Here is a 26,965-nt window from a genome sequence, read left to right on the forward strand (position 1 = left end):
CTACCCTCTTTGGACCGGGATGGTTATAGTAATCAAAGATGTGATCCATCATCTTCTCCCAATCAAGGTAGGCTTCGGGATTAACTTTTCCGGCGAAGCTTGGTGCGGTCAGCTTGACATGATGCTGGTTTTGTCTTGTAGATGAGTAGAACTCATCTTCATCTTGTTCTCCATAGTCGTCTTGCGGCACACGCCTCCTGTGTCTAGGTCGCCTTTGGGCTGGTTCATCATCTTGAGAAGAATCGTCATCGGTGGGTTGCGTGTGATTAGCTTCGTTGATGCGAACTCCAGTAGGTCTCAAGTTGTTTTGGGTGTGCTGATTAGTGGTAAAGCCGGTATTCAACCCTCCAAGGTTGCGATTGGGTTGCAAGGTCACTCTTGCTTGTTCCAAACGGCTGAGTCGGTCGCCAAAGTCTTGTCTTAGGGCTTTGATCTCATCTCTCATGGATGCTGTCAGATGGTGAAGAGAATCTTGAGCATTACTACTCTCTTCTCCCATGGTTGTTGATTGAGTTTTCTCGCAAAAATGAAACAGAAGAGATTAGTCGGGACAAAAGAAAATAAGGAAATTTGCTCGGTCTTCTTTAAGTAAATTTTCCAGTCAAACTAATCAAGAAAAATGATTGAAACTAAAAATGGAAAGTATGCAATTACGGGACTAATGAGGATTTCCTTTTTTTTTCACTTTTCTTTAAACGATCTAATGAAGAAGACAAGGATGAGCGAGCGTAAAGGTTTGTGAAGATGAGATACAATGATGAATATGACGTTAAACTAGATGCAATGCTATGATCTTATATTTTCTTTTGGGATTTTTTGAAAGACAATGACAGACTATTTGACCCTTTTCTTTTTTCTCTTTTTTAGAATGATGCAATGAATTAAAAACAAAACAAGGAAGAACAAAATTGAAATAGACAGAATCGGAAAGATAAAACCTGGGCTGAAAGGAACTTCAGCTCTGATACCAAAAAATGATACAAGCTCAGGGCTGTCTCAAGGCTTGTATGATCTCGGAACAAAAAGCTTGGTTTATCGGCCAAGGGTTGATTCAATGGTTGAGCTTCTCTAACCAGGGAATCGTTTGGAGGATCGGTTAAGTAACAATGGAATGAGGTGCACCACACAAGCTGTGAAAGGCTTATGATAAAACACAAGAGATCTTTGGTCTAGGAGGGGCTGGTCTCGACTAGAACAAAGAGGTTTAACAAGTTTTCTTTGCTGAGAAAAGCTTGAAAGAAAAGTTCGATTTTTATTGATGATCAAAGTTGAAAAGTTACACGGCCGTAAAGGGACTTATATAATGTCCAAGCGGCTTAGACTCAAGAGAAACAAAAAAAAGACTCAATGCGACAGGACTTGAAAAGGAAAGGTGCAACATCAAAGGAAAATAAACAAGGAAAACTATAAAGGAAAATTCAAACTACTAAGCTAAAGTCTAGACTATATTCTCTCGGCTGCAACACAACAAAGACAAGGAAATTCGTTAGGCAAATGAAATGAAAGACTTACCTTATTTGTGACCATGATTAGCGTGTCTTGTCTTTGACCGAACTTGAACATCCCTCTTTAAGCGTCTTGATTCATTCTTGAGATGCTAAGCACTTGAACTTGGGCTTGGCTTGGTAAAAGAGGCCAGGCGTCCTGGTTCTTTGGGCTGTTGTGGGTTGATGAGAACTCTTGAAATGTCTCGGCCCAAGCTTGTAGACAATGGCCCTTGTTAACCGTCTCTTCTTGGCATTGCTCTTGATCTTCTCTTGGTATCTCTTTAGCTGCGGCTTGTAGGCTTTGATTATACTTGTGTTGAAGTATTCTAGCTCTTGCCCTTGTTATTGGTCCTTCATGCATTGTTGGAACTTTGATATCTTGGAGTTGAGACTCGGTTAGATCCGGTTCAGGTTGCATGTCCTCATCATTCCCTCCCCTTTGATGAGGTTTTGACCTCAAAACTGGTTCATCTGCAAGATAAGGAGATAGATCAGATACATTGAAAGTAGAAGACACATTGAACTCACCTGGTAACTCAAGCTTGTAGGCATTGTTGTTGATCTTCTCTAGGATCTTGAAGGGGCCATCTCCTCTTGGTGCAAGCTTAGAACTCCTTTGATTTGGAAATCTTTCATGCCACATGTGTAGCCAAACCCATTCTCCAGGTTCAAATACCATCTCCTTGCGGCCTTTGTTCGCATGCCTCTCATATTGCTCGGTTCTTTTCTCTAAGTTCTCTTTGGCCTTTAGGTGTAGCTTCTTGACAAATTCAGCTTTCTGTTCCCCTTCTAGACTCACGGCTTCAGCTGGGGGCAATTGTGTGAGCTCCAATGGTGTAGTAGGGTTGAAACCATAGACTATTTCAAATGGGGACATCTTTGTTGCCGAGTGCTGAGCTCTATTGTAAGCAAACTCGATAAAAGGAATACATTCCAGCCAATTCTTCAGATTCTTTCCAATGGTAACTCGGAGTAGGGCAGATAGAGTTCTATTTACCACCTCGGTTTGCCCATCAGTTTGAGAGTGGCATGTCGTTGAGAATAAGAGCTTTGTCCCTAGCTTCTTCCACAAGGTTCTCCAGAAATGGCTTAGAAATTTGCTGTCTTGGTCTGATACTATAGTCCTTGGCACTCCATGTAGACGTACCACCTCTTTAAAGAATAGATCAGCCGTCTTGGTTGCATCATTCACCTTAGCACAAGGTATAAAGTGTGCCATCTTGGAAAATCTGTCCACCACTACAAAAATTGAGTCCTTGTGGTTGATCTTTGGAAGCCCAAGCACAAAATCCATTGATAAATCGACCCAAGGTGCTGTCGGAATAGGTAGGGGTATGTACAGGCCGTGGGGATGGACTCTTGACTTAGCTTTCTTGCACACCACACATCTTGCACAATGAGCTTCTACGGTTTTCTTGAGGTGCGGCCAGTAGAAGTGTTCTTTCACCACAGCTAGTGTCTTATCTACCCCAAAGTGACCCATTAGACCTCCTCCATGTGCTTCTCGGACGATCAGGTCTCTAAGTGAGCATTGCGGTATGCAAAGCCTTTTATCTCTGAACATAAAGCCTTCGAAGATATAAAATTTGCCATGGGATCCATTATTACACTCCTTGAAGCTGTCTCCAAACTCGATATCTTCTTTGTAGAGGTCTTTTATGAACTCAAACCCCATAACTTTGGCTTCCATCGTGGCAATAAGCCCATGTCTTCTTGATAAGGCATCGGCTACAATGTTGTCTTTTCCCTTCTTGTATTTGATGATGTAGGGGAAAGTCTCAATGAACTCCATCCACCTCGCGTGTCTCCTCTTTAGGTGTGTCTGTCCCCTAAGATGCTTGAGGGTCTCATGGTCTGTGTGCACTACAAACTCCCTTGACATGAGATATTGTTGCCAAGTCTCTAAAGCTCGCACCAAGGCATATAACTCTTTGTCATAGGTAGGGTAGTTAAGCGTTGCTCCTCCTAGATTTTCACTGAAAAAGGCTACATGTTTGCCTCCTTGGGTTAAGACAGCTCCCACACCGATCCCTGATGCATCACACTCCACTTCAAAGGTCTTGTTGAAATCAGGTAAGACTAGAACCGGTGCTTCAGTGAGCTTCTCCTTGAGTGTGTCAAATGCGGCTTGTTGCTCTCTTCCCCAAGTGAATCCCACACTCTTCTTGACCACAGCTGTGAGAGGTGCGGCTATACTGTTAAAGTCCCTGACAAAGCGTCGATAAAAACTGGCCAAGCCGTGAAAGCTCCTCACTTGGCTTATGTTTGTTGGAGTCGGTCATTCCTTGATTGCCTTAACCTTCTCTTCATCGACCTGTAAACCCTGTGAGCTCACAACAAAACCTAGAAAAACCAGCTTATCAGTGCAGAATGTGCACTTCTTTAAGTTTGCATAAAGGCCCTCTTGTCTAAGAGTCTTTAATACAAGCTCAAGATGTGACACATGATCAGATAAACATTTGCTGTATACTAAAATATCATCAAAGTAAACCACAACAAACTTACTGATGTATGCTCTAAGAACTTGGTTCATTAGTCGCATAAAGGTACTTGGTGCATTGGTGAGTCCGAATGGCATCACCATCCATTCATAAAGACCTTGCTTGGTCTTGAAGGCAGTTTTCCACTCATCTCCTTCTTTCATTCGCACCTGATGATACCCACTCCTGAGATCGATTTTGGAGAATAGGGTAGCTCCACTAAGCTCATCAAGCATGTCGTCTAGTCTTGGGATCGGGTGTCTATATTTGATGGTAATGTTGTTGATGGCTCGACAGTTGACACACATGGGCCAAGACCCGTCCTTCTTTGGCACCAACAGAACTGGTACAGCACACGGGCTGAGGCTCTCCCTTACATACCCCTTGTCTAATAGCTCTTTGACTTGTTTCTCCAATTCTTTAGACTCTTCAGGGCTCATACGGTAAGCCGGCTTATTTGGTAATCCGGCTCCTGGTATGAAATCAATTTGGTGTTCTATGCCTCTTATTGGTGGCAGTCCTTCAGGCATCTCATCAGGGAACACCTCCTTAAACCTGTCAAGCAAAGTAACAATTTCGGGTGGTAGATCGAGTTCTCCAAAACCTGCGCTCAAAAGCTCTTTAAAGATCATTAGTAGCATTGTGTGTTTGGAGGCAATAGCTCTTCTTACATGACTAGGTTGAATAAGAAAATTGGACTTAGAATGATTTACTTTTTCTTTGAGCATTTGCATTTGCAAGTCATGCACTTGTGATGGCGTGAGAGGTGCTAAGCTAACTTTTCTCTTGTTATGCACAAAAGTATACATATTAGTAATACCATCATGCTTAGTTTCTCTATCAAATTGCCATGGTCTACCTAATAACAAATGTCCAGCTTGCATGGGAACAACATCACAAATTACTTGATCCTGATATCGACCAATACTAAAAGGTATAGACATTTGATCACTGATCTTAAGTTCTACCTTGTCATCGAGCCACCTTAGCATATAAGGCCGAGGGTGTTTAGTTCTCTCAAGGCCTAACTTATCGATCATGTGAGCACTAGCAACATTGGTGCAAGATCCACCATCAATGATGAGATTACATACCTTGCCTTTGATGGTGCAACGAGTATGAAAAATGTTCTCACGCTGAATAGTCTCGGAGGGTTCCATCATTGCACTTAAGGTACGTCTTGTGACAAGGAGCTCGCCAGTATCAGGGTATTCAATGTCACCATACTCCTCTAGAGGCTCAGTCTCTGCCTCGTCTTGAGATTCATAGTCTCCGGATTCGGTCACAAGCATCACTCGCTGGTTCGGGCATTCTCTTGATATGTGTCCTCTTCCCCTGCATTTGAAACAAGTGATATCTCTGGATCTCTGAGGGTTAGAAGTCTTACCGAGCTCTGGTCTGGTGTCTTTGTTAATCTCAACAGCTTTGCCTTTGAACCGAGAATCAACTTCTATGCCTTTGCCTTTGTCTATTGGCTTGTTTGAGTTTGACGTCCATGCGGTTTAGGGTCGGTTTCTGGCACTCATAGTCTTCTTTTTGATGTGTTGCTCGGCTTGAACAGCTAAATGGAAAAGATCCTTGAAATCTTGATAGACTTGTCTCTCCACTTTGCGGCTAATCCTTTCTTGTAGACCGTCTACGAATTGTGCCATAAGAGCTTCCTCGTCATCGTTGAGCTCCAAACGGTTTCTCAGCCGTTCAAACTCCTCATAATATTCCTCCACAGACCTAGTTCCCTGCTTAAGACCACGGAAACGTCGTTGTAAGTCTCTATGAAAGTGAGGAGGGACATACTTTTGTCTTAACATATCTTTCATGTCGATCCATGAGTCGATGGCTCTAAGGCGATTTCTTTTATGGTCTGATATCACCCTATCCCACCAGATAAGGGAATTGTCTGTGAGTTGTGCTACCGCCAATGCTACCCTCTTTGGACCGGGATGGTTATAGTAATCAAAGATGTGATCCATCATCTTCTCCCAATCAAGGTAGGCTTCGGGATTAACTTTTCCGGCGAAGCTTGGTGCGGTCAGCTTGACATGATGCTGGTTTTGTCTTGTAGATGAGTAGAACTCATCTTCATCTTATTCTCCATAGTCGTCTTGCGGCACACGCCTCCTGTGTCTAGGTCGCCTTTGGGCTGGTTCATCATCTTGAGAAGAATCGTCATCGGTGGGTTGCGTGTGATTAGCTTCGTTGATGCGAACTCCAGTAGGTCTCAAGTTGTTTCGGGTGTGCTGATTAGTGGTAAAGCCGGTATTCAACCCTCCAAGGTTGCGAGTGGGTTGCAAGGTCACTCTTGCTTGTTCCAAACGGCTGAGTCGGTCGCCAAAGTCTTGTCTTAGGGCTTTGATCTCATCTCTCATGGATGCTGTCAGCTGGTGAAGAGAATCTTGAGCATTACTACTCTCTTCTCCCATGGTTGTTGATTGAGTTTTCTCGCAAAAATGAAACAGAAGAGATTAGTCGGGACAAAAGAAAATAAGGAAATTTGCTCGGTCTTTTTTAAGTAAATTTTCCAGTCAAACTAATCAAAAAAAATTATTGAAACTAAAAATGGAAAGTATGCAATTACGGGACTAATGAGGATTTCCTTTTTTTTTTGACTTTTCTTTAAACGATCTAATGAAGAAGACAAGGATGAGCGAGCGTAAAGGTTTGTGAAGATGAGATACAAGGATGAATATGACGTTAAACTAGATGCAATGCTATGATCTTATGTTTTCTTTTGGGATTTTTTTGAAAGACAATGACAGACTATATGACCCTTTTCTTTTTTCTCTTTTTTATAATGATGCAATGAATTAAAAACAAAACAAGGAAGAACAAAATTGAAATAGACAGAATCGGAAAGATAAAACCTGGGCTGAAAGGAACTTCAGCTCTGATACCAAAAAATGATACAAGCTCAGGGCTGTCTCAAGGCTTGTATGATCTCGGAACACAAAGCTTGGTTTATCGGCCAAGGGTTGATTCAATGGTTGAGCTTCTCTAACCAGGGAATCGTTTGGAGGATCGGTTAAGTAACAATGGAATGAGGTGCACCACACAAGCTGTGAAAGGCTTATGATAAAACACAAGAGATCTTTGGTCTAGGAGGGACTGGTCTCGACTAGAACAAAGAGGTTTAACAAGTTTTCTTTGCTGAGAAAAGCTTGAAAGAAAAGTTCGATTTTTATTGATGATCAAAGTTGAAAAGTTACATGGCCGTAAAGGGACTTATATAATGTCCAAGCGGCTTAGACTCAAGAGAAACAAAAAAAAAGACTCAATGCGACAGGACTTGAAAAGGAAAGGTGCAACATCAAAGGAAAATAAACAAGGAAAACTATAAAGGAAAATTCAAACTACTAAGCTAAAGTCTAGACTATATTCTCTCGGCTGCAACACAACAAAGACAAGGAAATTCGTTAGGCAAATGAAATGAAAGACTTACCTTATTTGTGACCATGATTAGCGTGTCTTGTCTTTGACCGAACTTGAACATCCCTCTTTAAGCGTCTTGATTCATTCTTGAGATGCTAAGCACTTGAACTTGGGCTTGGCTTGGTAAAAGAGGCCAGGCGTCCTGGTTCTTTGGGCTGTTGTGGGTTGATGAGAACTCTTGAAATGTCTCGGCCCAAGCTTGTAGACAATGGCCCTTGTTAACCGTCTCTTCTTGGCATTGCTCTTGATCTTCTCTTGGTATCTCTTTAGCTGCGGCTTGTAGGCTTTGATTATACTTGTGTTGAAGTATTCTAGCTCTTGCCCTTGTTATTGGTCCTTCATGCATTGTTGGAACTTTGATATCTTGGAGTTGAGGCTCGGTTAGATCCGGTTCAGGTTGCATGTCCTCATCAGTGATGCCATCTTCTCCTTGGCAGACTTTTATGCCAAGATAATAAGATATCTTCCCAAAGTCACTCATCTCAAACCTTTAAGGCATCTCCCTTTTGAACTTTAGAATCAGATCCAGACTCGATCCTGTGACAAGGAGATCGTCTACATAAACCGCGACAAGAAGAAGGTGCTCTCTTTCTTGCTTCTGATACAAGGAGGGTTCCTTTGAGCATTTAGAGAATTGTAACTCAACCAGAATCTTGTTTAACTTGTTATTCCAAGCTCTTGGAGCTTGCTTTAGTCCGTAAAGTGCCTTATGTAGTTAGTAAACCTTTCCTTCATCTCCTTGTTTCTCAAAACCTTCTGGTTGATTTACATAAACTACTTCCTTCAGCTCCCCATGTAAAACCGCGGTCTTTACATCTAGGTGATGCACTTGCCATCTAGGTGATGCACTTGCCATCCATTAGAGGCTGCTAAGGCGATGATAAAATGAACCATTTCTATGCGAGTAACTGGTGCGAATACTTCATCGAAGTCAATTCCGTATCTTTGAACATAACCTTTCGCAACGAGCCTTGACTTGTATTTATTGATGCTCCCATCTGAGTTACGCTTAATTTTAAACACCCATTTCAGTCCAATCGGCTTTGCTCCTGCAGGAAGATCAACTAGAGACCACGTTTTGTTCTTATTGATCAAACTCAGCTCTTCCTCACATGCATCTCTCCAAACCTTTAGTTCCTTGGCTTCACCATAGTCCCAAGGTTCCTCGTCGATTGCAAAAAGGAGTCGCTCTCCTTCGATTTCAGCTAAGCAAACGAAATTGTTTAAGTAGCTGGGCCTCTTAACCTCTCTGGTTGATCTCCTGAGCTCTGGTATAGTATCTTCACCTTCTTCGTCTTGAGGAACCACACTGTTCCTATCGATGACATCGTCATCATCATCTCTGTTTTCCTCTGTTTTGTTGTCAGCTTCCTTATCATCTTCTCCTTCTTCGGTTTCGGGTTCTTTTCCAAGACTGAGTGTGAACGTTTCTGGTTCACTGTTTGTCGAATTCTTGGCATTATTCCACTTCCATATTTTTCCTTCGTCGAAGATTACGTCTCTGCTAACAACGATCCTTCTACTTTCTGGGTCCAATAATTGGTACACCTTTGATCCAGGCTTGATTCCCAGATGTACCAATATGCGAGTTCTATCGTCGAGCTTCTTTACCAGAGATGACTCCGTTTTCGCGTAGCTGACACAACCGAATACCCGTAGATGCTTGATATTTGGTCGTCGTCCTTTAAAAACTTCATACGGTGTTTTCTCGACCAAAGACCTTTTCGAGACTCTGTTTAGTAGATACGTAGCATGTCACACTGCTTCTCCCCAAAGATAATTTGGAATTCCCATATGTTTCATAATGCTTCTTGTCATCTCAAGCAAAGTTCTATTCAGTTTCTCCACTACTCTGTTCTGTTGCGGCATGTATGGGGCAGTTAAGTGCCTTTTAAAATTCTATCAGAAGCAAGAATGGAGGGATGTAACGCGGTTCATATTCCAATGGATGTAGGCCTAAAATTTTCCAAAGCACATGAAGAGAGCTGCATTAACGAAACAGGATATAGAAGGAAGATTGGATGTCTTCGATATTTACTTCTATATTTTGTTTCGTTAATGCAGCTCTCTTCATGTGCTTTGGACAATTTTAGGCCTGCATCCATTGGAATATGAACCGCGTTATATCCCTCCATTCCTGCTTCTGATAGAATTTTGTTGTTTCCGTAGGTTCCACGGCCTCTTCCTCTTCCATAGAACCTTCCACCACGTCCTCTTCCCCAACCATATCCTAGAATTTCTTGAGACTCAGTATTTGCATACATGAGTTTTCCTTGATCACTTTGCTCTTTAGCAAGTTCTTCCTCACAGATTCTTTCTTCATACGCCTTTAATCTTCCTACAATGTCTTCGAAACTTGTAGTTTTGAGATCAAGAACTTGTTTTAATGCGGCGATGATGTGTATGTATTTTGTCCTTGGTAAGCTATGGAGAAATTTCTTCACCATCTTTGTTTCTTCTATAGTTTCTCCTAAAGCTGCTGATTTGGTGGATAATTCTGAGAGTTTTCCCACAAAATCATCGATGGTGTCTATTTCTTTCATCTTGAGTCTGTCAAATTCTGCTGTCAAAGTTTGAAGCCTTGCTTCTTTTACCCTGTCTGCTCCCAGATTCCTGGTTTTAATCGGGTCCCATACTTGTTTTGCAGTATCGAACTTTCCGACTTGCAGGACTGAAGTCTTGGGAATCGACTGGAACAGCATCGCCTTGTCTATGTCGTCTTTGTCTCCATCGCTTGTTCCAGGCTCGATTGCTTCTCACGCTTTATGAACACGAAGCGCTGCTTTTATCCGGATTGCCCATACCGTATAATTCATCGTTGTGAGCATCGGACACTGAATGCTTGAAAGACTGCTTTCTTTCTTCACCGTCGCTGGAACAATGTCTCCCATATCGCCTGAATGTATTATCTTCGTATTGGTCTTCTTCTTTTTTTTTTGGTGGAATTCGTATTGGTCTTCTTTGCTTAACATAGAAGCTCTTATACCAAATAAAGATCGATAACTTGAGATTTTAAAAGAACACTTTATTGCTTTAAGAAAATCAACTCAAAACTTAAAGCCTTAAACTCTCTCTATAATCTCATAAGGTTAACCACAGCTTTGGCAACTCTTATATATATAGATGAGATAATCAATTCCTAATCCTATTAGATAAACAACTTTTCCTTTCTTAGATAACTCCTAAGAACATTTTAAATAACTCCTAGAACTTTTCCTTTTCCTAAACTCCTTAAGAGACTTGTTGCTCAAGCTTTGATCAAGCTTACTCCAACGCCATGTTGGATGCTAGGAACTTCAGCTCACACACCTCTCCTTTAACACAAATGAATTTCATTTATGGTTCAAACTTCAAAGCATTCTCTGGTGCCTGGTGGGTGTCTTCTATGCCCTTAAACAGTTTGAACATCCCTCAAAATTATATTCCACATATAATATCCATTTAATATTTATGATAGATAGAAATTATATATTGAAATGATAGATATATGTGAAAATATTACACGTATTTTCTGTTTATGGAATTAATATTCATTTAATTTTTATAATGATAGATATAAATTAAAATAAATAAGATATGTAGAAACGCAGTATTAAATGTTAATAGCATAAAAAACGGAATTGTTTATAAGTCAATATATCTATATACTTATTTGTGTAGTGATTTGCTTACGTGTCGCGTTCAGAGCGAGTTTCCGAGTATTTCGCTTACGTGTCAGTTCTAGAATGAGTTTTGGCTGCAAAAAGACTATTTAGCCCTATTTTCCAATTACGTGTCATTTTTATCTGATGACGTGTAAAAAAAAAAACTTAACACAAACCGGTCTAAATTATTATGGTTAAATACTTAGTTTCGCTGTCAAATCAAACTATTTTTAAAATTATATTAAACCAAAATTTATAAAAAAATAAACAAAAACGTTTTTCAAAAATAACACAAAAATCTAGAAATTTATATTTTCTTACGTTCTCGAACTTTAAAACAAAAATTAAATTAAAAAAAAACATAAAACAAAACAAATCGGTCTAAATTATTATAGTTTAATGCTTAATTCCATAGTCAATCAAACTATTTTTAAATTTATATTAAACCGAAATTTAGAAAAAATTAGACAACAACGTTTTTTTAAAACACAAAAAATTAGAAATTTATCATTTCTTATGTTTCTGAAATTTAGAAAAAATCTAACTAAAATTTTAAAAGAAACAAAAATTAGAATAAAATTTAGAATGTTGTTTCAAAACAAAAAAACGAAATTTATGCTAGAATATCGTTAATTATTATAGTGTTTATGATTTCTTATGTTTATAGGGTTCTTGATTTCTATAATTTTATAAAACTAAAATTTAGTAAAATCTAAGAAAGGAAAAAAGTAAAAAAAAAATAATAAATGAAATCTATATGTTTAATGAAAGGTTTTTAATTATGATATCTAGAATAGGATTTTCGATTTCTTATCTATATACTTCAGAAATTTTTTTTTAACTCTTTTGTTATAATCAAAATTTTTATTTGTAAATTTCGGATTCATCTAACCTAGAAAAAAAGATAAAAAAAAAAATTTAATGCTCTTAAAATTATTCATTTATAAAATTACATTTGGTAGACATATATAACCTACGCGAGGCGTGGGCAAATTAACTAATTTTTATTATTACAATAGCATAGCGCATAATAGATAAGCTCAACTAACTTTACAAATTTGCCAGGATGAGATCAATAGGATGGGAAAATAAACCATGTACACTATTTGAAATATAGACTATATATAGGTATATGTTAACTAATTTTCCAAACATATACCTATATATCTAAAAAGAAAAACTAATTTTCCAAACATATTTTGGACCCTAAATATACAAATTTGTTTGTTAGTTTATTACAAGTCATGTGCAAAACAGCAAAAGCACATGTTGCACATGTTTAGAACCGCCTTGAACTTCTTCCTTCTAGAAGACAAAAATTTGCAAAGCAGGCATCGTCAACAACACATATGAAGTATGCAAATGTCGGTTGTTGCATGTTTAAAAAATACATATGGTACTTAAACTCAAATCACAACTCTTAAGAATTGTACATATATAACATTATTTTCCTATTTATTCTTAACCTTTTCTTTTTTTGATCTACTGCTATTCTTAACCTTTTCACTTGGAGAACTATCTTAACAAAATCAGAAAACGCCTGATATGTGGAGGCAGCAAAGTCTGACTGATATTTGATCTTGTTGCTTTTTTTCGAAGAACGTTGGGAAAGAAAGGAAAATTCTCGGTCCAGCTTAGCGAACTATCAAAGGTAAAAGTGAAATTAAGGTATTAGCATCTTGTGTTTCGAAACATAGTCACAGGCTTACAGAAATGTATTATTTTTTCTTTAGAGTTTCCATATTTGTTAACATTTTAAAGCTTAAGCTTGTTCAAACACTTTCTTCTTCATTTTTGCTATCATGTTCGATTTTAGTTTAGTTGTTTAGAATCTTTCAATTGCATGATTTTGTATTTCATGTGGTGTTTACAAACAGTGGGCTTTTTTATGCCCAACAAACTTTTCAAATGAATTTTGAAAGCCTGGTATATATGCGTAGCTCATTGTACCAAATATTTTAAAGTACACCCTTGATGAACGCAGTGTGTGGTTCAGTGTGAAAGATCAGCTACCACTAGGGGAAAATCAAAGAGATTTTTTAACTAGATACAATGATGCATAATTGAAAAAAAAAAATTAAAGAGAGGTTCGAATTAGGAATAATTAGAAAGCACACAAGAACACATTTGCCATCACATCTAACAAATATCTTGAAATTTGTGCACTAAAATATGAATATTAATTTGTTTTATTGGTGCAGATGCCCTTGTAGCTAACAAGCTACCTTCATTCGTTCTTGGCTACCATCAGTCCTATATAAGGCCTAACAGTTGAAGACGTCCACATGATCAACCAATAATCTACCTTGAGGATGACTCATGGAAGATGGGAGCATATTGCAGTGACTGACGTTAGATCTTAGTGGATTTAGACGGTCGCACATAACTCATTGGTATACAAAAATTCTACTAGAGAGTTTACTTCCCCCTCTACTCATAGATAGAGTCGCTTATATGGCCAATGTAATGTCTAACTAGGGGCTTCCCCCTTGTTTGGAACCTGTTACTGTGAGTCTGTGATCTCATTCAGATGGTCAACCATTGTTACGAATGGTCAATGGACGGAATTAGGCACATCGCTCCAATATTATGATAACAGAATGAAGAGAATCCATTGTGGGAGAACTAATCTAATAACATTGTGGCACTGATGTTGACTTTATCCCCATTATGCTGGATAAAACCTGAACAGATGTTAAAATTTCCATTGAGGCGAGTGTAAGCTAGTTATTAGGATAATTGTTTTTGCAGTATTTGAACCCAACAACTTTAATTTCTCACTTTAGATTATTACCCGCAGATAATCACCATCTTTCTCCGAAAATTGGCCCCTAAAATTAATGAACTTTATCTAGCCATGAAGCCCATGTTTCATCGTTCCATCTAGAACCACATATGCTCATATCTTATATATAAAAAATGATCAAATTTCCCTTCTGACATGTCAACAGTAGAGGAAGTGATACATATCCACTTAAATTTTAATTAATAAATTGTAATATTAAGTTTTAAATCACTTAAAGAAAATAAAAAGATTTTAAGTTAATTGATTCTTGAATAACATTTATGTAAATATCAAACAAGAATTTGTGTTATAATTAATTAAATTATTTATAAATATTTATTTAATTTTTATATAACTCTAGATTACTTAATAATATTCAATATGTATTTTAAATTATTTTTAAATTATTTATTATAACATACTGACAAGTACCAAATGATGATTATATTAATTTTTACGAAAAAAAAAATATATAAATTCAAAATAGTTGAAAAAAAACCCTCACATAATATGCGGGTATTCACATAATCTTATATGTAGATGGCTAACTATCTATATGAGTGCCACGTCACCATTTTATAGTTAATATGAAGAAAACATGTGTATATTTTTAATTTAAAGTTACAATTTTATTAAAAAAATAATTAATAAAATTTAATATTAAAAATTTAACTACTAAAAAACAAATTTTTTATTAATTGATTTTTAAATAAAATTTATATAAATATTAAAAAGAATTTATGTTATAATTTAATTAAAAATGTTGTTGATTTTTTGTATAAACTCTTAATTTTTAATGATATTATATTTTAAATTAATTGATTTATAATTATATACTAACACAGAATATATAATAATATTTTTTTTAGGAAAATACAAAAAAATTTATCAATTTTATATAATTGAAAAAAAATCTGCATGTTACGTGCAGGAGTTCTCCTAGTACTAATTCAAAAACTGTAATTTGAAAACATTGTAGAATAGATAAAAACATATCAGTTGACAAAAAAAGATAAAAATATATCACAATATGAATCTGAAAATTGGAATGACCTTAATTATATATATAATATAAATAAAAATATTACTTAAAAATAAAAATCTATTTCCTTAGTTTTTCATTTATATTGATTTTTATTGTTAATGATGTGTTAGGTGACAAGTTAAAAGTTCATGATTAATATAACCTTTTTCCAATGCTATTATATTTCATGTATATATATATATATTAATTTTGTATAAGACTTATATCTATATCTTACTTTTATAAACCAGGTTTGATAAGATTGAATTCTGAGCTGAATGCTTAACCTGTAAATGTATTTTTTAAAAAATAGGAATAGTAAAACAAAATTGGTTATAATTTTCCCTTATAGACAAAAAAGAACAAGATTCCTAAAAGATAGACCCTCTCAAAAAAAAAAAACCTATAAACTACCAGCATATCTTTTGTAAATTTCTAATTTATTACTATTTACCAAAAGCGACCCAGAAAATAAATGCAAATGGACTAGTGGTCACTGAATATATATAAAAAAACATCTTACCGCATTTAAAACGAATACCGGATTCAGTGAATTAACAGAAACGGATGTTAAAGTCGAAGAACATCTATCGACCAGACAAGGCAAGAACATTACGCTCTCTTTCGCTTTTGCAATAGAAAACCCACTTTCCCAGAAACTTCACAAATAGTTGGAAGAAGATGAAACGACGAAGAAACCTTTAAAGTTGTCATCTTTAATTAAATCCCGGATCTGCTCTTCTCCTCTGGGTCTCTCTCTATTTTTCACGTCTCCAAAATTTCCGGTTCCCGATCGGTGTGATGTATTGAGCCGTGGGAGAGATGTTGTGCTGGGGCGGTTTAGTTAAGGGTAAGAAGAAATCCGGTTCGGTTCCGGTTTATCTGAATGTCTACGATCTGACTCCGATGAATGTTTATGGTTACTGGCTTGGACTCGGTGTCTTTCATTCTGGTGTCGAAAGTGAGTATTTTTTTCTTTTCTCAAATTCAATTTTCTGGGTTTGGCTTCTTCTGTTCGAATCTACTTGTTTTGCTGCTTAGATAGTGACTTGGGACCGATTAGAATTTGACCATAGTTGAAGAAAATCCCAATTTTGATTTTGGTTATATAAGTACCTTAGGTTTGGTGCTAAGAACATGATTTGATTGCTCATGGATTCTTCAAATCTTGGAGCTTTTATTGTGCAAACCCTATTGACAATTATGATTTGTGATTCTGAATTTAGGGATAATTATAATCACTTTTTGCAGAACAGAAGTTTGTGTGTTTAGAATGCCTTCTGTAATTAGTTGTTTAGTTAGATGTTGTATTGCTTTAATTGATCATTGTTGGTTGTATAATGTTTTGTAGTTCATGGAGTTGAATATGCATTTGGAGCACATGAATCATCGAGCACAGGTATCTTTGAAGTGGAGCCAAAGAAGTGTCCAGGTTTCACGTTTAGGAAATCGATTCTCGTGGGTCAAACAGACATGGGTGCAAAAGAAGTCCGAGTTTATATGGAGAAACTAGCTGAAGAGTATCAAGGAAACAAGTACCATCTCATCACAAGAAACTGCAACCATTTTTGCAATGAAGTTTGTATTAAACTTACTCAGAAACAAATCCCTAGATGGGTAAACCGACTTGCTCGCTTAGGTAAACGAAATCAAAGTGAAATATTTGTTGTGTTTCGGCCATAAAGAAAGATCATCAAAAGTAATGCTTTCTGTTTCTTGAATTGTGTAGGGGTTCTTTGCAACTGTGTGTTACCACCGCGCTTGAACGAGGCAAAAGTGAGACGTGTAGGAGAAGGAGAGAAGAAGAAACAGAGAAACAGATCAAGACCAGGTCCGTTGCTTTCTTCTTCTTCGTCATCTTCGACACCTGATAATCATAGATCACATATTCGAGCTAAATCAACCGGTAACAATCCTTCTTCTTCGAGTTCTAAGAAGAAACAAAGACACTGTGCGCCTATTGCAACTAGAGATCAAGACCAGAATTCGTCAAGCGTAAGCGTCAAGACTTGATTCTTGTCCATCATCATTTTGAACATTTAATTATTGTTTATGAAAAAGGACAAAAGAACAGAGGAAAATGCCAAGCAAAGTATCAATCAATACATGGGCATGCTCGTGCTTTGTTCTAAAGTTATTATTATTGATCTTTTGGGGGTGTAGATCACTTTTTTCTTGGTACAATTACTTATAGAAGAGAGAGGTTATGAGAATGTACAAAAAGAAAATGAATTTTTATATATCTGTGTATGTGTTTTTATCTCTCATTTGAATCTCTATACTAAAGTTCTAAGCACATTGACTCTCTTTGTGGTCAATTTCTAGCATACACATTTCTGCATTGCTGTTACATCACCAAATGTTAGGGATCGAGAACCATATTTTATTGTAAAAGCTGCTAAAGCTACCAAGTTAACTTTCTTGTTGACCTTATTTTTTTCTTTTTGATAAGATGTGTTGAGGTCACTATCTTTTCTGGCTGCTTATCTATTTGGATGCCAACTAGGCTTTTGAACGGTCAGATGATCCGATTTCTGTGCTAGAGAATAACATACCAAATGATGTGAGGTAGTATACAAGTTTATTATACATTTTGTTATGTCAAATTGGAGCTAAACCAAATGACGTATACAGCCGCGTCTTAGGATCTTTTATACTTCTTGTTGGTTCTTCATTCTAATCTGTATTTGTTTCTTTGTCTTCAAAATTTTACTTAAACCAGCAATGGAACTGTGTGCTCATGTTGCAAAGGGAAGAACAAACATTACTACTTAAGTCACTACATGAAGTTGATATAACACAAAAGATACTTTGTCACAAAATGAATACTGATCTAACACAAAATTACACTTCTTAACAACTCATTTGCTGTTTTAATACAATCCTATAGACTTTGCACCCTAGTTCTAGTTTTGGTTTCTAAACATTGTTTATTCTGTTTTGTTTTTGTAAGTATATTTCTGGTATGTTTTGAACAAGACAAAACAAAAATTATGATTCTCACACTAAAAATATTGTCTTTTTACTTCCGCCAAGCGTAAACAATCAAAGAGTACCAACTCTTATGTCCAAAGCTCCTCTCTTCTTCCTCTTTACAAGTGGACCACTCCATCACAGAAGAAGACCAGTGACGATATGAAGACGACCAAAATGACGCCGTTCGAGAGTTCTCTTTCCGCAAAACGACGTCGTCTCGCTCTCGCTTATTCATCATCAACAAATCGTTTCCTTCCACTTCTTGATTCTCAAACCGGAGCAAGAACACGGCAGGGACTTTATCCTTGTCACCAAACAGCCAGTTGTACAAATCCCACGATATCTGTATATTCACACCATCGATCACGACCTTAGCGTTTCCTCTGAATTTCCATTGAAGCTGCTTAATCTTCAAAACACTCTTATTGTCTACGCTAAACCGGAGATTAGCATCGTTGTTAACCTTAACGTCTATACTAATCTCTCTGAGTTTTCCTTTAATCTTGATATTCGTACAGTACACTCTGTTTCCAAACAGATTTTCTCTCCTAGACACCAAGATTTGCCTCTTCGGTCTCTGTTTCAGAGAATCTCCGACAAGAAGACCCACTTCGTTAGATACGACGACAGCCACGTAAAATCCGGATTCCGGGTCGGGTCCTGATCCAAATCTTGCTTTGGTCAGGTCCCAAACGACCCGAATATCGGGTTTTCTTGATATCTTCTTGGATCCATGTTTTCTCCAGAAGGTCAAAGGCTTGATTTCTAGCCGGAAAGTGAATGGAACAGAGTGGCGGTAGCAATCCGGAGAATGGTGGAGATAGCAGTTTGCGGAGTGGCAAGAGTAGTAATGGAGGTGGAGAGAGCGGCGGAGGAAAGACTGAGACCAGGAGAGAAAGAAAACGCCGATGTTAGTATGGTAGTGGCAAGTGGTGGTGGGATTTGGGAGGTCGCCGGAGAAATACGATGGAGTTGACGGTGATGGAAGAGACGACGGTGTTTCGTCGGTGGTAGCGGTGGTGGAAGGGTGGAAACAGGCGGACAAAGGGGAGGAGGAGCCACGAGAGATTCTTCTCATTTTATGTATCTCTCAATTTGACTTATCTTGGTTGATCACATGCCTACAAAACACAAGTATGGATATGTTATTGGTGAAGTATATATCTATGTATATTTGTATTAGTGAGTGTGCCTATGTGTCTGAAAATGAGTTGTCATGTTGTGAAAATTCAAAAGAGTGGGTCAAGCAGATAATTTTTATTTTAAAGCAACTTTGTGGATAATTTTTTTAGACTGAAACAGACGTTCATTGGTATTTTATACTAGTTTTCACATTATGGCTATGCACATTATCTCCTAGTTCAGTTATTTGGAAGCCAATTAGACTTTAGTCTTTTTCCTCAATCTTTTCTATATGACTGCAACATTGATTTTTTCACTCCCTAATATAACTCGTCCACCTTACGCATCCTCATATATATGGTTAGGCGTTCATCCACTGTTTAGTGTTCGCTAAATTGTTTTATAGAACTGTGTGATCTGTGAAAATAATAAATATATCAATTCAAACTAAGATATTGAGTTCACATATACAAAATCATAAAAGTTGTCATGAATAATATGTGTTAAATTGTCAGTCTATGTATTGTTTACGTGTGGGATAAGCAAAACAGAAAAAAAAAAAAAAAGATTAACATTTCTTTATTATTTATGAATTTTTCTAAATGTAACGAGAAAGAAAACCATATCCCTCGTACAGAGACCATCTTTATCAACTGATGCGAAATGTATCCTTGTTTCTTATTTGTGATCATACATGTGAAATTTATTTAAGCAATATACAAAAAAATTGTCTTCATTGGTTATTATCCCTTTAACTATATGTATACTTTTATTTAATCAATATTGTTCTTTTTTGGGTTCTAGCTAACAAAAGAAAAGGTTTGAAAATGTCAAACTGATATGGAACCACCATACACCAATTCATTGCGAGATTGGTGCATTACTAGATACTTTTTTGTTTATACCAGATGTTGATATGTGAATATCGACAAGGGACAAAACAGTAATTTAGATCGGAAGTTCGGTTTTATTAGATTGAATCAGGTGAAATACAAATGAGTTCGGTTATTTCAATAGGCAATAACGAACTAAGACTTAATGCGACTAAGAAGCTGTCGTAACGAGTTCTCAGTCTTTAAGTCTTCTTGGGAATAACTTGTGTTTTCTGATGTCGATTCGTCTCCCTTTATATATATCTCATAAGTCGGTCTTCAAGCACGCCTTAGACGATATGGGACCGAGAGGGGTTTCCTTTTCTCTCGGTTCCTTTCCTTCTCTCTCCGAAGTTTCCTTTTTCCTTCAGGAAACTTTCCTGTTTCGGCCGAGCTCAAGGAAATCTTCTATTCCTTTGAGAGGTTTCCCACCGACCTCGGTCTAATGGGCTATCTTCGGCCCATCTTCGCTCGGCCCATCTTCTCTCGGTACATCCCTTCGTAAACCGGGCTTACAGTTCGCCGATCTCAGTTTGTACCGGAGAAAATCGGGGTGCGGTTTTCACCTCCAACAGTTAGCCCCCCCCTCAGTTCGGTGAAAGGAGGTGACTTTCAGTTGAACTCAATTCTTCGGTTATTGGATCACAAACTGAGCTCGATAACTGTCGTCGTTTCGCATTTCCGGACGTTTCACGCCTATCTTCAATGAGGCGCGTGAATTACGGGTTTTTCGCGAAAATCGAGGAACCCACGATTCCCACTGTGTATAAAGGGTAACTCTTCTTTTCGCATTCATTATTCTCGCCTCAAGCATATATAAGGTACGCCGCTCTCCCTTCTCTCTAGATTTTATTTCTCTCTCTAGTTTTTGTTCTTCGTTTTCTCTCGTTTCTTCAACTCCCGCCGCTGCGAACTCTTGATTTTTCCAATCAACCTTCAAACTTTCCGGTTGATCTCCAAACTGTTCTTTATTTCCTTCAAATCTTCTTTCCGAAACCCTAAAATGTCTTCCAGCTCTTCGATTAATTCTTCCTCGAATAAAATTCTTCCGGAAGACCACCCTGAGTCCTCGGAGCCGAGCTCCTCTTCTTCAAACCCTCAGCAGTCAAGTTCATCACGGGGAGAAAGCAATCTTCCCCAATTAGTTCGTAAGAACTCTAGATCTGCAGAAGCTAGCAGCAGCCGTTCTAGAGTTAGAATTGAAGCTACCGAAGATCTGACTGCAGAGGCTCGCGAAACGGAAGCTCGGGCTGGACCGAACGTTGATGCTAACACCCCCGAGATCGAGGAGATCGAGGAAGAATTTCAGGGGGAGAACGTTGTTGATACTGAAGTCGACAACATTGAGGCGGTTATTCATGCTTCGCCACCACTTCCGAGGCGGAAAGTAGTTCGTCCCAACAACGTGCCCTCTTGTTCCCTTTCTCCTGGTGCCGTTCGAGCCGTGCTCGAGGCAAACGGGCTTGCGGACAAGATTATTTTCATCATTCCGGAGGCTAGAGATCGGCCGTGGGATGCTCCTGAAGGCTTCCTTTGCGTCTATCTGACGTACTTCACTCAGTGCGGGCTTTCTTTCCCCATTCCCTCTCGCCTACTGGGATACTGCAATCGGCGCGGCGTAGCTCTCACACAGGTGATGCCAGCCTCAATAACGAACTACGTTGGGTTCGTTTCCTTATGCGACGAGCTTGGCGAAGTACCATCGAGTCGAATTTTCGAAGACCTCTTCTCGGTCAATATCCATAAGTCCAAGGAGTGGTTCTTCGCCGCCATTGCCAAGCCGAAGAAGAACTTAGTTATGGGACCTAAGCCCAGTAAATTCAACGATTGGGAGTCCCAGTACTTCTATATCGAAATGAACGATCTCACCGTCAGCAATTCTGACATCGCAATTCAGTCGAATTGGAAGATTCCGATTGGTAGATTAGATGATTTCACACTTAGATAACTTTTGACTTTTACTGCTTGCTAACTCGACTTCGTCTTATTTTCGTAGGTCGTCATCTTCCGAGTCTCCTTCTCAACTCCGGACTCACCTCTGAGTTCGAAGAAGCATTCAGCGAAGCCGGTAAACGTCATTGGCCGGAGGTTTGGGAAGAAATCCTACAACGCCGAGCTAAGAAAGCGGGTATGTTCATCGAATTCTATCTTTACTCACTTTATCCCGAATTTACTCCGAACTCCTCCTTAAACTTATTTTCATTTCAGGCTCCGTTCGAGAACCAAAACCACGCAAGCCGAGAACTCGAGCTAGCAAGCCTCGAACCGCTCCCAAACGCCAATCACTGAAGTCGCGAACTCAACGCTCCCGAGCTGCCAGGATGCTTTCCATTGACGAAATCCCAACTCTCTTTGATGAAGAGGAAACGGAGGTGGCCAAGCCGACCCCAGTCCTTGCTGCTGAACAGAACGAAGTGCAGCCAGAAGAGTTGCCACCTGCTGCGGGCTCACCTGATCAGGTTGATCAGAGGAAGACGAAGAAGAAGAAGTCTTCGAAGAAGAGTAAGAAAGCAGAGGACTCTTCTCGGGTGCAAGATACTCCCGCCGAGCTCGATCCACCGGCAGCTGTGGAGTCGGGCCTCGCGCTCTCGCAAGATCGAGCTGAAGCTTCACACTCCCGAAAAAGGCAAACCAGAGATCATGTCGAGGGCTCTCAAGAGCACGGGCCGGCTAAGAGAGTCCGAGTTTGTTTTGACTATGACGAGGAGACTCCTTTTGAGGAAAACGTAGATGCCTGCGCCGAGCTCTATCATAAGATCTCCTCGGAGGTACCTAGCCTTCCCTCGGTCCCCGAGCTCCGGTTTCCCAACATGTACAAGGGAATCGCTCACTCGACCGCTGTGGTAATTTTACTTACCCCTTATAGACTTAGATATTCTTCCAAGTATAAGTTCTAATTCCTGTTTCCTCTGTGCAGCTCGCCAGTCAGACCAATAACTTGGTCGCTGCATATGAAGTAGCCCTGTTCGACGAGCAAGTAAGGGTCTCCGAGCTCGAAGAAAGGATAGCCAAAGCAGAGGAGCGTCTCGCCACAGAGCTCCAAATCAACGAAACTCTGCACTCTCAAGTTGACTTGCTGAAAAAGGAGAGTGCAGAGCTGAAGGCGGTGAAAGACGAGCTCACCGAGGCCCAGAATTTACTCTCCAAAGAGTTCGAGAAGGACAAAGGGCGACTACAAGGTATGGTGGTGCACTGGAAGAATCGAGCTAGGAGCGTTCACGCAACAGCTTGCGAACGCCTTGAGAAGGTCATTCGGAGTTTGGATGATGCTGACAGGGCTCGGAAGCCGTACTTGGTCTACAACCAGCTCACCGGGGTCCTCGGTTTCATCAAGCAGTTGCGGAGGAAGGGTCTGTACGAGGTCCCGCCAGAAATGGTTGCGGATATTGAAGCAAGGCATGCCAAGGCGCTGGAGGACTTCAAGGCGATCGATGCTTGCGCGCTCACTGAGGAGGACAAGAAGATGTCTCCGTTCGTAGAGGAAGATGACATCCCGGTCGTAAATGTGACTCAGAGCGCACAAGATCCTGCGAGGGGCGAGCAGTTCGGCTCAAACGAGGACATACTCAACGCTGCTGCCTCGAAGACCATCTAATCTCTTCCTATTTTTCTTTTACTCTTCGAACTTAACTGCCCTTGCATGGGTTTCTTTTTGTAATTCTAATTCCGAGCCCTTGGTGGGTTCTGACTCTATTTGCCTCTCGGGGCTTTTTATTTTATGCGTTCGTTTTTCCTTCCTTCCTTGTCTTTAAAAGTTAGAAAAATCTTTCGATTAGTAGATCGGCATCTAACCTTCGATTTAACTTTATGTCGTCGTTAAGATTTGCGATTAACGCTTAAGTATTAGATCGGTATATAGTAGATATTCGAACGTGATTATTATCTTTTGATAGCGAATTGCGATAATTCGGCTTACGTTTTGCGAGTGTTGTGAACTCAGCTTACGGTGCGAATCTGAGGAGTCCGGCTTATCGTGCGAGCGTATGAGCTCGGCCTGGGGAACCCAAGTGAATCGTTTTGTACTGGAAGAGTGAATTAGATTCGAACTCTTGTAAATGCACGAAACGAATTCAAGGTTTTTCTAAGTCGAACCTAAGTATGCGAGATGTGCTCGGCTTATTGTTCTTGGTGACTTAGAAATTTAACTGCGGGACTGGGCCCGGCTTTTGATATGTGGCTTAACCACGACACCATGTGGGTGCTCGCGAGACGGATCTCGGCTTTTAAGTTTGCATTCATGTGGAATGCTATCGAACAACTGGCCAGGAAGTCGATGTAAAGACAAGGAGTTCGGTCCCTTGTGATTTCGAACTAACACTTAGTCATATCTTGACAATAAAATTTTATTGATGTTATAGCTGGACTCGGTAACGAGCTGCCTACGTACCCTTTAAAGGGATCAAGCCATTCATAGTTCTAAGTACAAAAGGGGTTTTTGCTCCGATTAAGTAGTTCGGAGGCTTTTTTTTTTTTTTTTTTTTTTTTTTTTTGGCGCTTCGAAGCGAACTAGTAGTAGTATCGTTTGAGATGCATCGAGTTCCAAGATCGCGGGATCGGAGTTCCGTCTAACTTCATGAGTTGATAAACGCCGGGCTTAACGACCTTCATAATCTGATATGGTCCTTCCCAGTTCGCGCCAAGTTTTCCTGCGTTCTTCTCTTCGGTGTTTTGATAGACTTTACGAAGTACGAGGTCGCCGTCTTCGAAGTGACGGCCCTTAACTTTTTTATTGTAGTAACGAGCTGCAAGTTGTTGGTAATTCTGTATCCGGAGTAGTGCTCGTTCGCGATGTTCTTCGACTAAGTCAAGTGCGTCGATCATTATATTGTCATTCGCCTCGGGTTGCTGGGTAAGCATAGTTCGGCGAATGCTTGGGACGTTAAGTTTGGCTGGACACATAGCTTCTGCGCCATACGCAAGGAAGAAGGGTGACTGACCGGTTGAACGTCGCGGTGTCGTTCGGTGAGACCACAGGACGCTGTCGAGTTCGTCTGCCCACGTTCCCTTAGCGATATCGAGTCGTTTCTTCAGTCCGTCAATGATGGTCTTATTCGTGGCTTCGGCTTGTCCGTTGCCTTGCGGATAACGCGGGGTTGAGAAACTTAGTCGGATTTTCCACTTGGCGCAAAAATCTTGGAAAATTATCGAAGTGAACTGGGTTCCATTGTCCGTAACGATCTCGTACGGAACTCCGTGTCGACAGATGATGAACTTCCAGCCGAACTTCTTGACGTCGATTCCATGGATCTCGGGGTATGCTTCGGCTTCAACCCATTTGGTGAAGTAATCTGTGACGACGAGGACGTACTGCTTCTGGGTCGTAGATCGGCGAAAAGGACTGATGATGTCCATTGCCCATCGCATGAAAGGATATGGTGCAGTCGAGGTCATCAGGAGCTCGGTAGGAAGATTTATCATCGGACCATGACGTTGGCACTTCTCGCAACGTGTCGTGTACTTCTCGCAATCAGAGAGCATAGTAGGCCAGTAATAGCCGGCTTTCTTGATCTTAAATGCCAAGGACCGAGCTCCGGAATGATTTCCTCCTTCTCCTTCGTGAATCTTTTGCATTACTTCCGCGATGTCATTGCCGTGAACACAAGTCAAAAGTACACCAGAAGCGTCCCATCTGAGAAGAGTACATTTAATGACCACATACCAGGCTGCGCGAGCCTTAAGGCGCCGAGCTGCCCATTTATCTGCGGGAACCGTTCCATCTCCGATGTATTCCACGATTTCCAAGGTCCAATCCTCGGGTTTGTCTTCTCCTTCGGCTTCAATATCGACGGGGACGTGCTGGCCTTCGGACTCGTCCTCGGATTCGGGCTCGTTATCGTTAAGCTCGTCCGTATCGTTGTCGCGATCGGGGATGACCTCTTTAGGTTTCGTCTTTCGGGTGAGGGGTGGAGCACGGTTTGGCTGGGCTTCGTAGTCACGCCGTCTTGTAATGATATTGCAGCTCGGATGGTGCTCGATACTTGGTCGCTCGATTGCTGCAATCGGGATAGTTCGCCGAAGATCAGGATCGGAATTAGTCGCGAGTGCGGCTAAGGCGTCGGCGGTTGCATTCTCGTCTCGAGGTATCTTTGTAAGCTCGAAGGTGGAGAACTCGGAAGCAATATCCTTAAGAACTTTGAGATATGCGTCCATGCGGTTGTTCTTGGCCTCGTATTCGCCGTGAAACTGGTTGGCTACGAGTTGAGAATCGCAATAGGCGTGTACGTGCTTGGCGCCGATACCTTTAGCGAGTCGTAGTCCGGCAATCAATGCTTCGTACTCGGCTTCGTTGTTGGATGCTGGGAAGCCGAGCCGAAATGACTGCTCGATTACTTCTCCTTCGGGTGACTTGAGACGTATTCCAACTCCGGATCCTTTATGGGATGATGAACCATCGGCGTGAAGAATCCAAGGTTGTACGACCGGATTGTCTTCGACGAGCTCCGGTGGGAGTTCGACCAAGAAATCTGCTAGGACCTGAGACTTCGTTGCCGTTCTGTTCCGGTATTCAATGTCATATTCACTAAGTTCGATAGCCCACTTAGCGAGTCGTCCGGACTGACTTGGGCTGTGAAGGAAAGTGCGAAGAGGGTGATCGGTCAAGACCACGATTGCATGAGACTGGAAGTACGGGCGTAGTTTCCGTGCAGAAATAACCACGGCGAAGGCGAACTTCTCCAAAGTCGGATAACAATACTCCGATCCGTCATGGGACTTGCTCATGTAGAAAATTGGTTTTTGTTCGCCGCGATCTTCTCGAACAAGAACGCTGCTAACTGCGAACTCCGAAATCGCGATGTAAAGATAAAGTGTCTCGCCGGTTTTTGGTTTGGACAGAACTGGCGGAGTGGACAGATATTCCTTTAGCTCGGTGAAGGCTTCTTCACACTTCTCGTTCCATTCGAGGTGCTTGTTACCGCGGAGAAGTTGGTAAAAGGTTAAGCACTTGTCCGTTGATCTAGATATGAATCTGTTAAGCGCTGCAATACGTCCGGTAAGCCGCTGAACTTCGCGTTTGGTTGTCGGCGAGGGGAGCTCGAGAATAGCGGCGATCTGCTTCGGATTAGCTTCGATGCCTCGCCGTGTGACGATATATCCGAGGAATTCTCCAGATGTTACGCCGAACGTACACTTAGTTGGATTAAGCTTCAT

General features: G+C 40.1%; 3 protein-coding genes across 3 annotated transcripts; 1 reads left to right on the forward strand and 2 right to left on the reverse strand.

Moving 5' to 3' along the window:
• The first annotated feature begins 15,387 nt into the window (after positions 1 to 15,387).
• Positions 15,388 to 16,979, forward strand: LOC18022173 (deSI-like protein At4g17486). The gene is made up of 3 exons (XM_006405054.2): positions 15,388 to 15,807; positions 16,198 to 16,485; positions 16,576 to 16,979. The coding sequence occupies exons 1-3, from the start codon at positions 15,669 to 15,671 to the stop codon at positions 16,857 to 16,859; spliced, it is 711 nt and encodes a 236-aa protein (XP_006405117.1). The 5' UTR covers positions 15,388 to 15,668; the 3' UTR covers positions 16,860 to 16,979.
• Positions 16,980 to 17,665: 686 nt separating this feature from the next.
• Positions 17,666 to 19,088, reverse strand: LOC18022174. The gene has a single exon (XM_006405055.2). The coding sequence runs from the start codon at positions 18,898 to 18,900 to the stop codon at positions 17,869 to 17,871; it is 1,032 nt and encodes a 343-aa protein (XP_006405118.1). The 5' UTR covers positions 18,901 to 19,088; the 3' UTR covers positions 17,666 to 17,868.
• Positions 19,089 to 24,322: 5,234 nt separating this feature from the next.
• Positions 24,323 to 26,965, reverse strand: LOC112088073. Its single transcript, XM_024158226.1, has one exon. It carries the CDS (start codon positions 26,963 to 26,965, stop codon positions 24,323 to 24,325), a length of 2,643 nt encoding a protein of 880 aa, XP_024013994.1.

Source organism: Eutrema salsugineum, unplaced genomic scaffold (genome assembly GCF_000478725.1).
Source record: "Eutrema salsugineum unplaced genomic scaffold, Eutsalg1_0 scaffold_15, whole genome shotgun sequence".
Taxonomy (NCBI): Eukaryota; Viridiplantae; Streptophyta; class Magnoliopsida; order Brassicales; family Brassicaceae; genus Eutrema; species Eutrema salsugineum.

What these genes read in the sequence shown, in the direction of transcription:
- LOC18022173 (XM_006405054.2), top strand. Translation starts at nt 15,669, where the DNA reads ATGTTGTGCTGGGGCGGTTTAGTTAAGGGTAAGAAGAAATCCGGTTCG. An exon ending in CTTTCATTCTGGTGTCGAAA is followed by an intron (nt 15,808 to 16,197) that starts GTGAGTATTTTT and finishes AATGTTTTGTAG; the next exon opens with TTCATGGAGTTGAATATGCA. An exon ending in AAACCGACTTGCTCGCTTAG is followed by an intron (nt 16,486 to 16,575) that starts GTAAACGAAATC and finishes TGAATTGTGTAG; the next exon opens with GGGTTCTTTGCAACTGTGTG.
- LOC18022174 (XM_006405055.2), bottom strand. Translation starts at nt 18,900, where the DNA reads ATGAGAAGAATCTCTCGTGGCTCCTCCTCCCCTTTGTCCGCCTGTTTC.
- LOC112088073 (XM_024158226.1), bottom strand. Translation starts at nt 26,965, where the DNA reads ATGAAGCTTAATCCAACTAAGTGTACGTTCGGCGTAACATCTGGAGAA.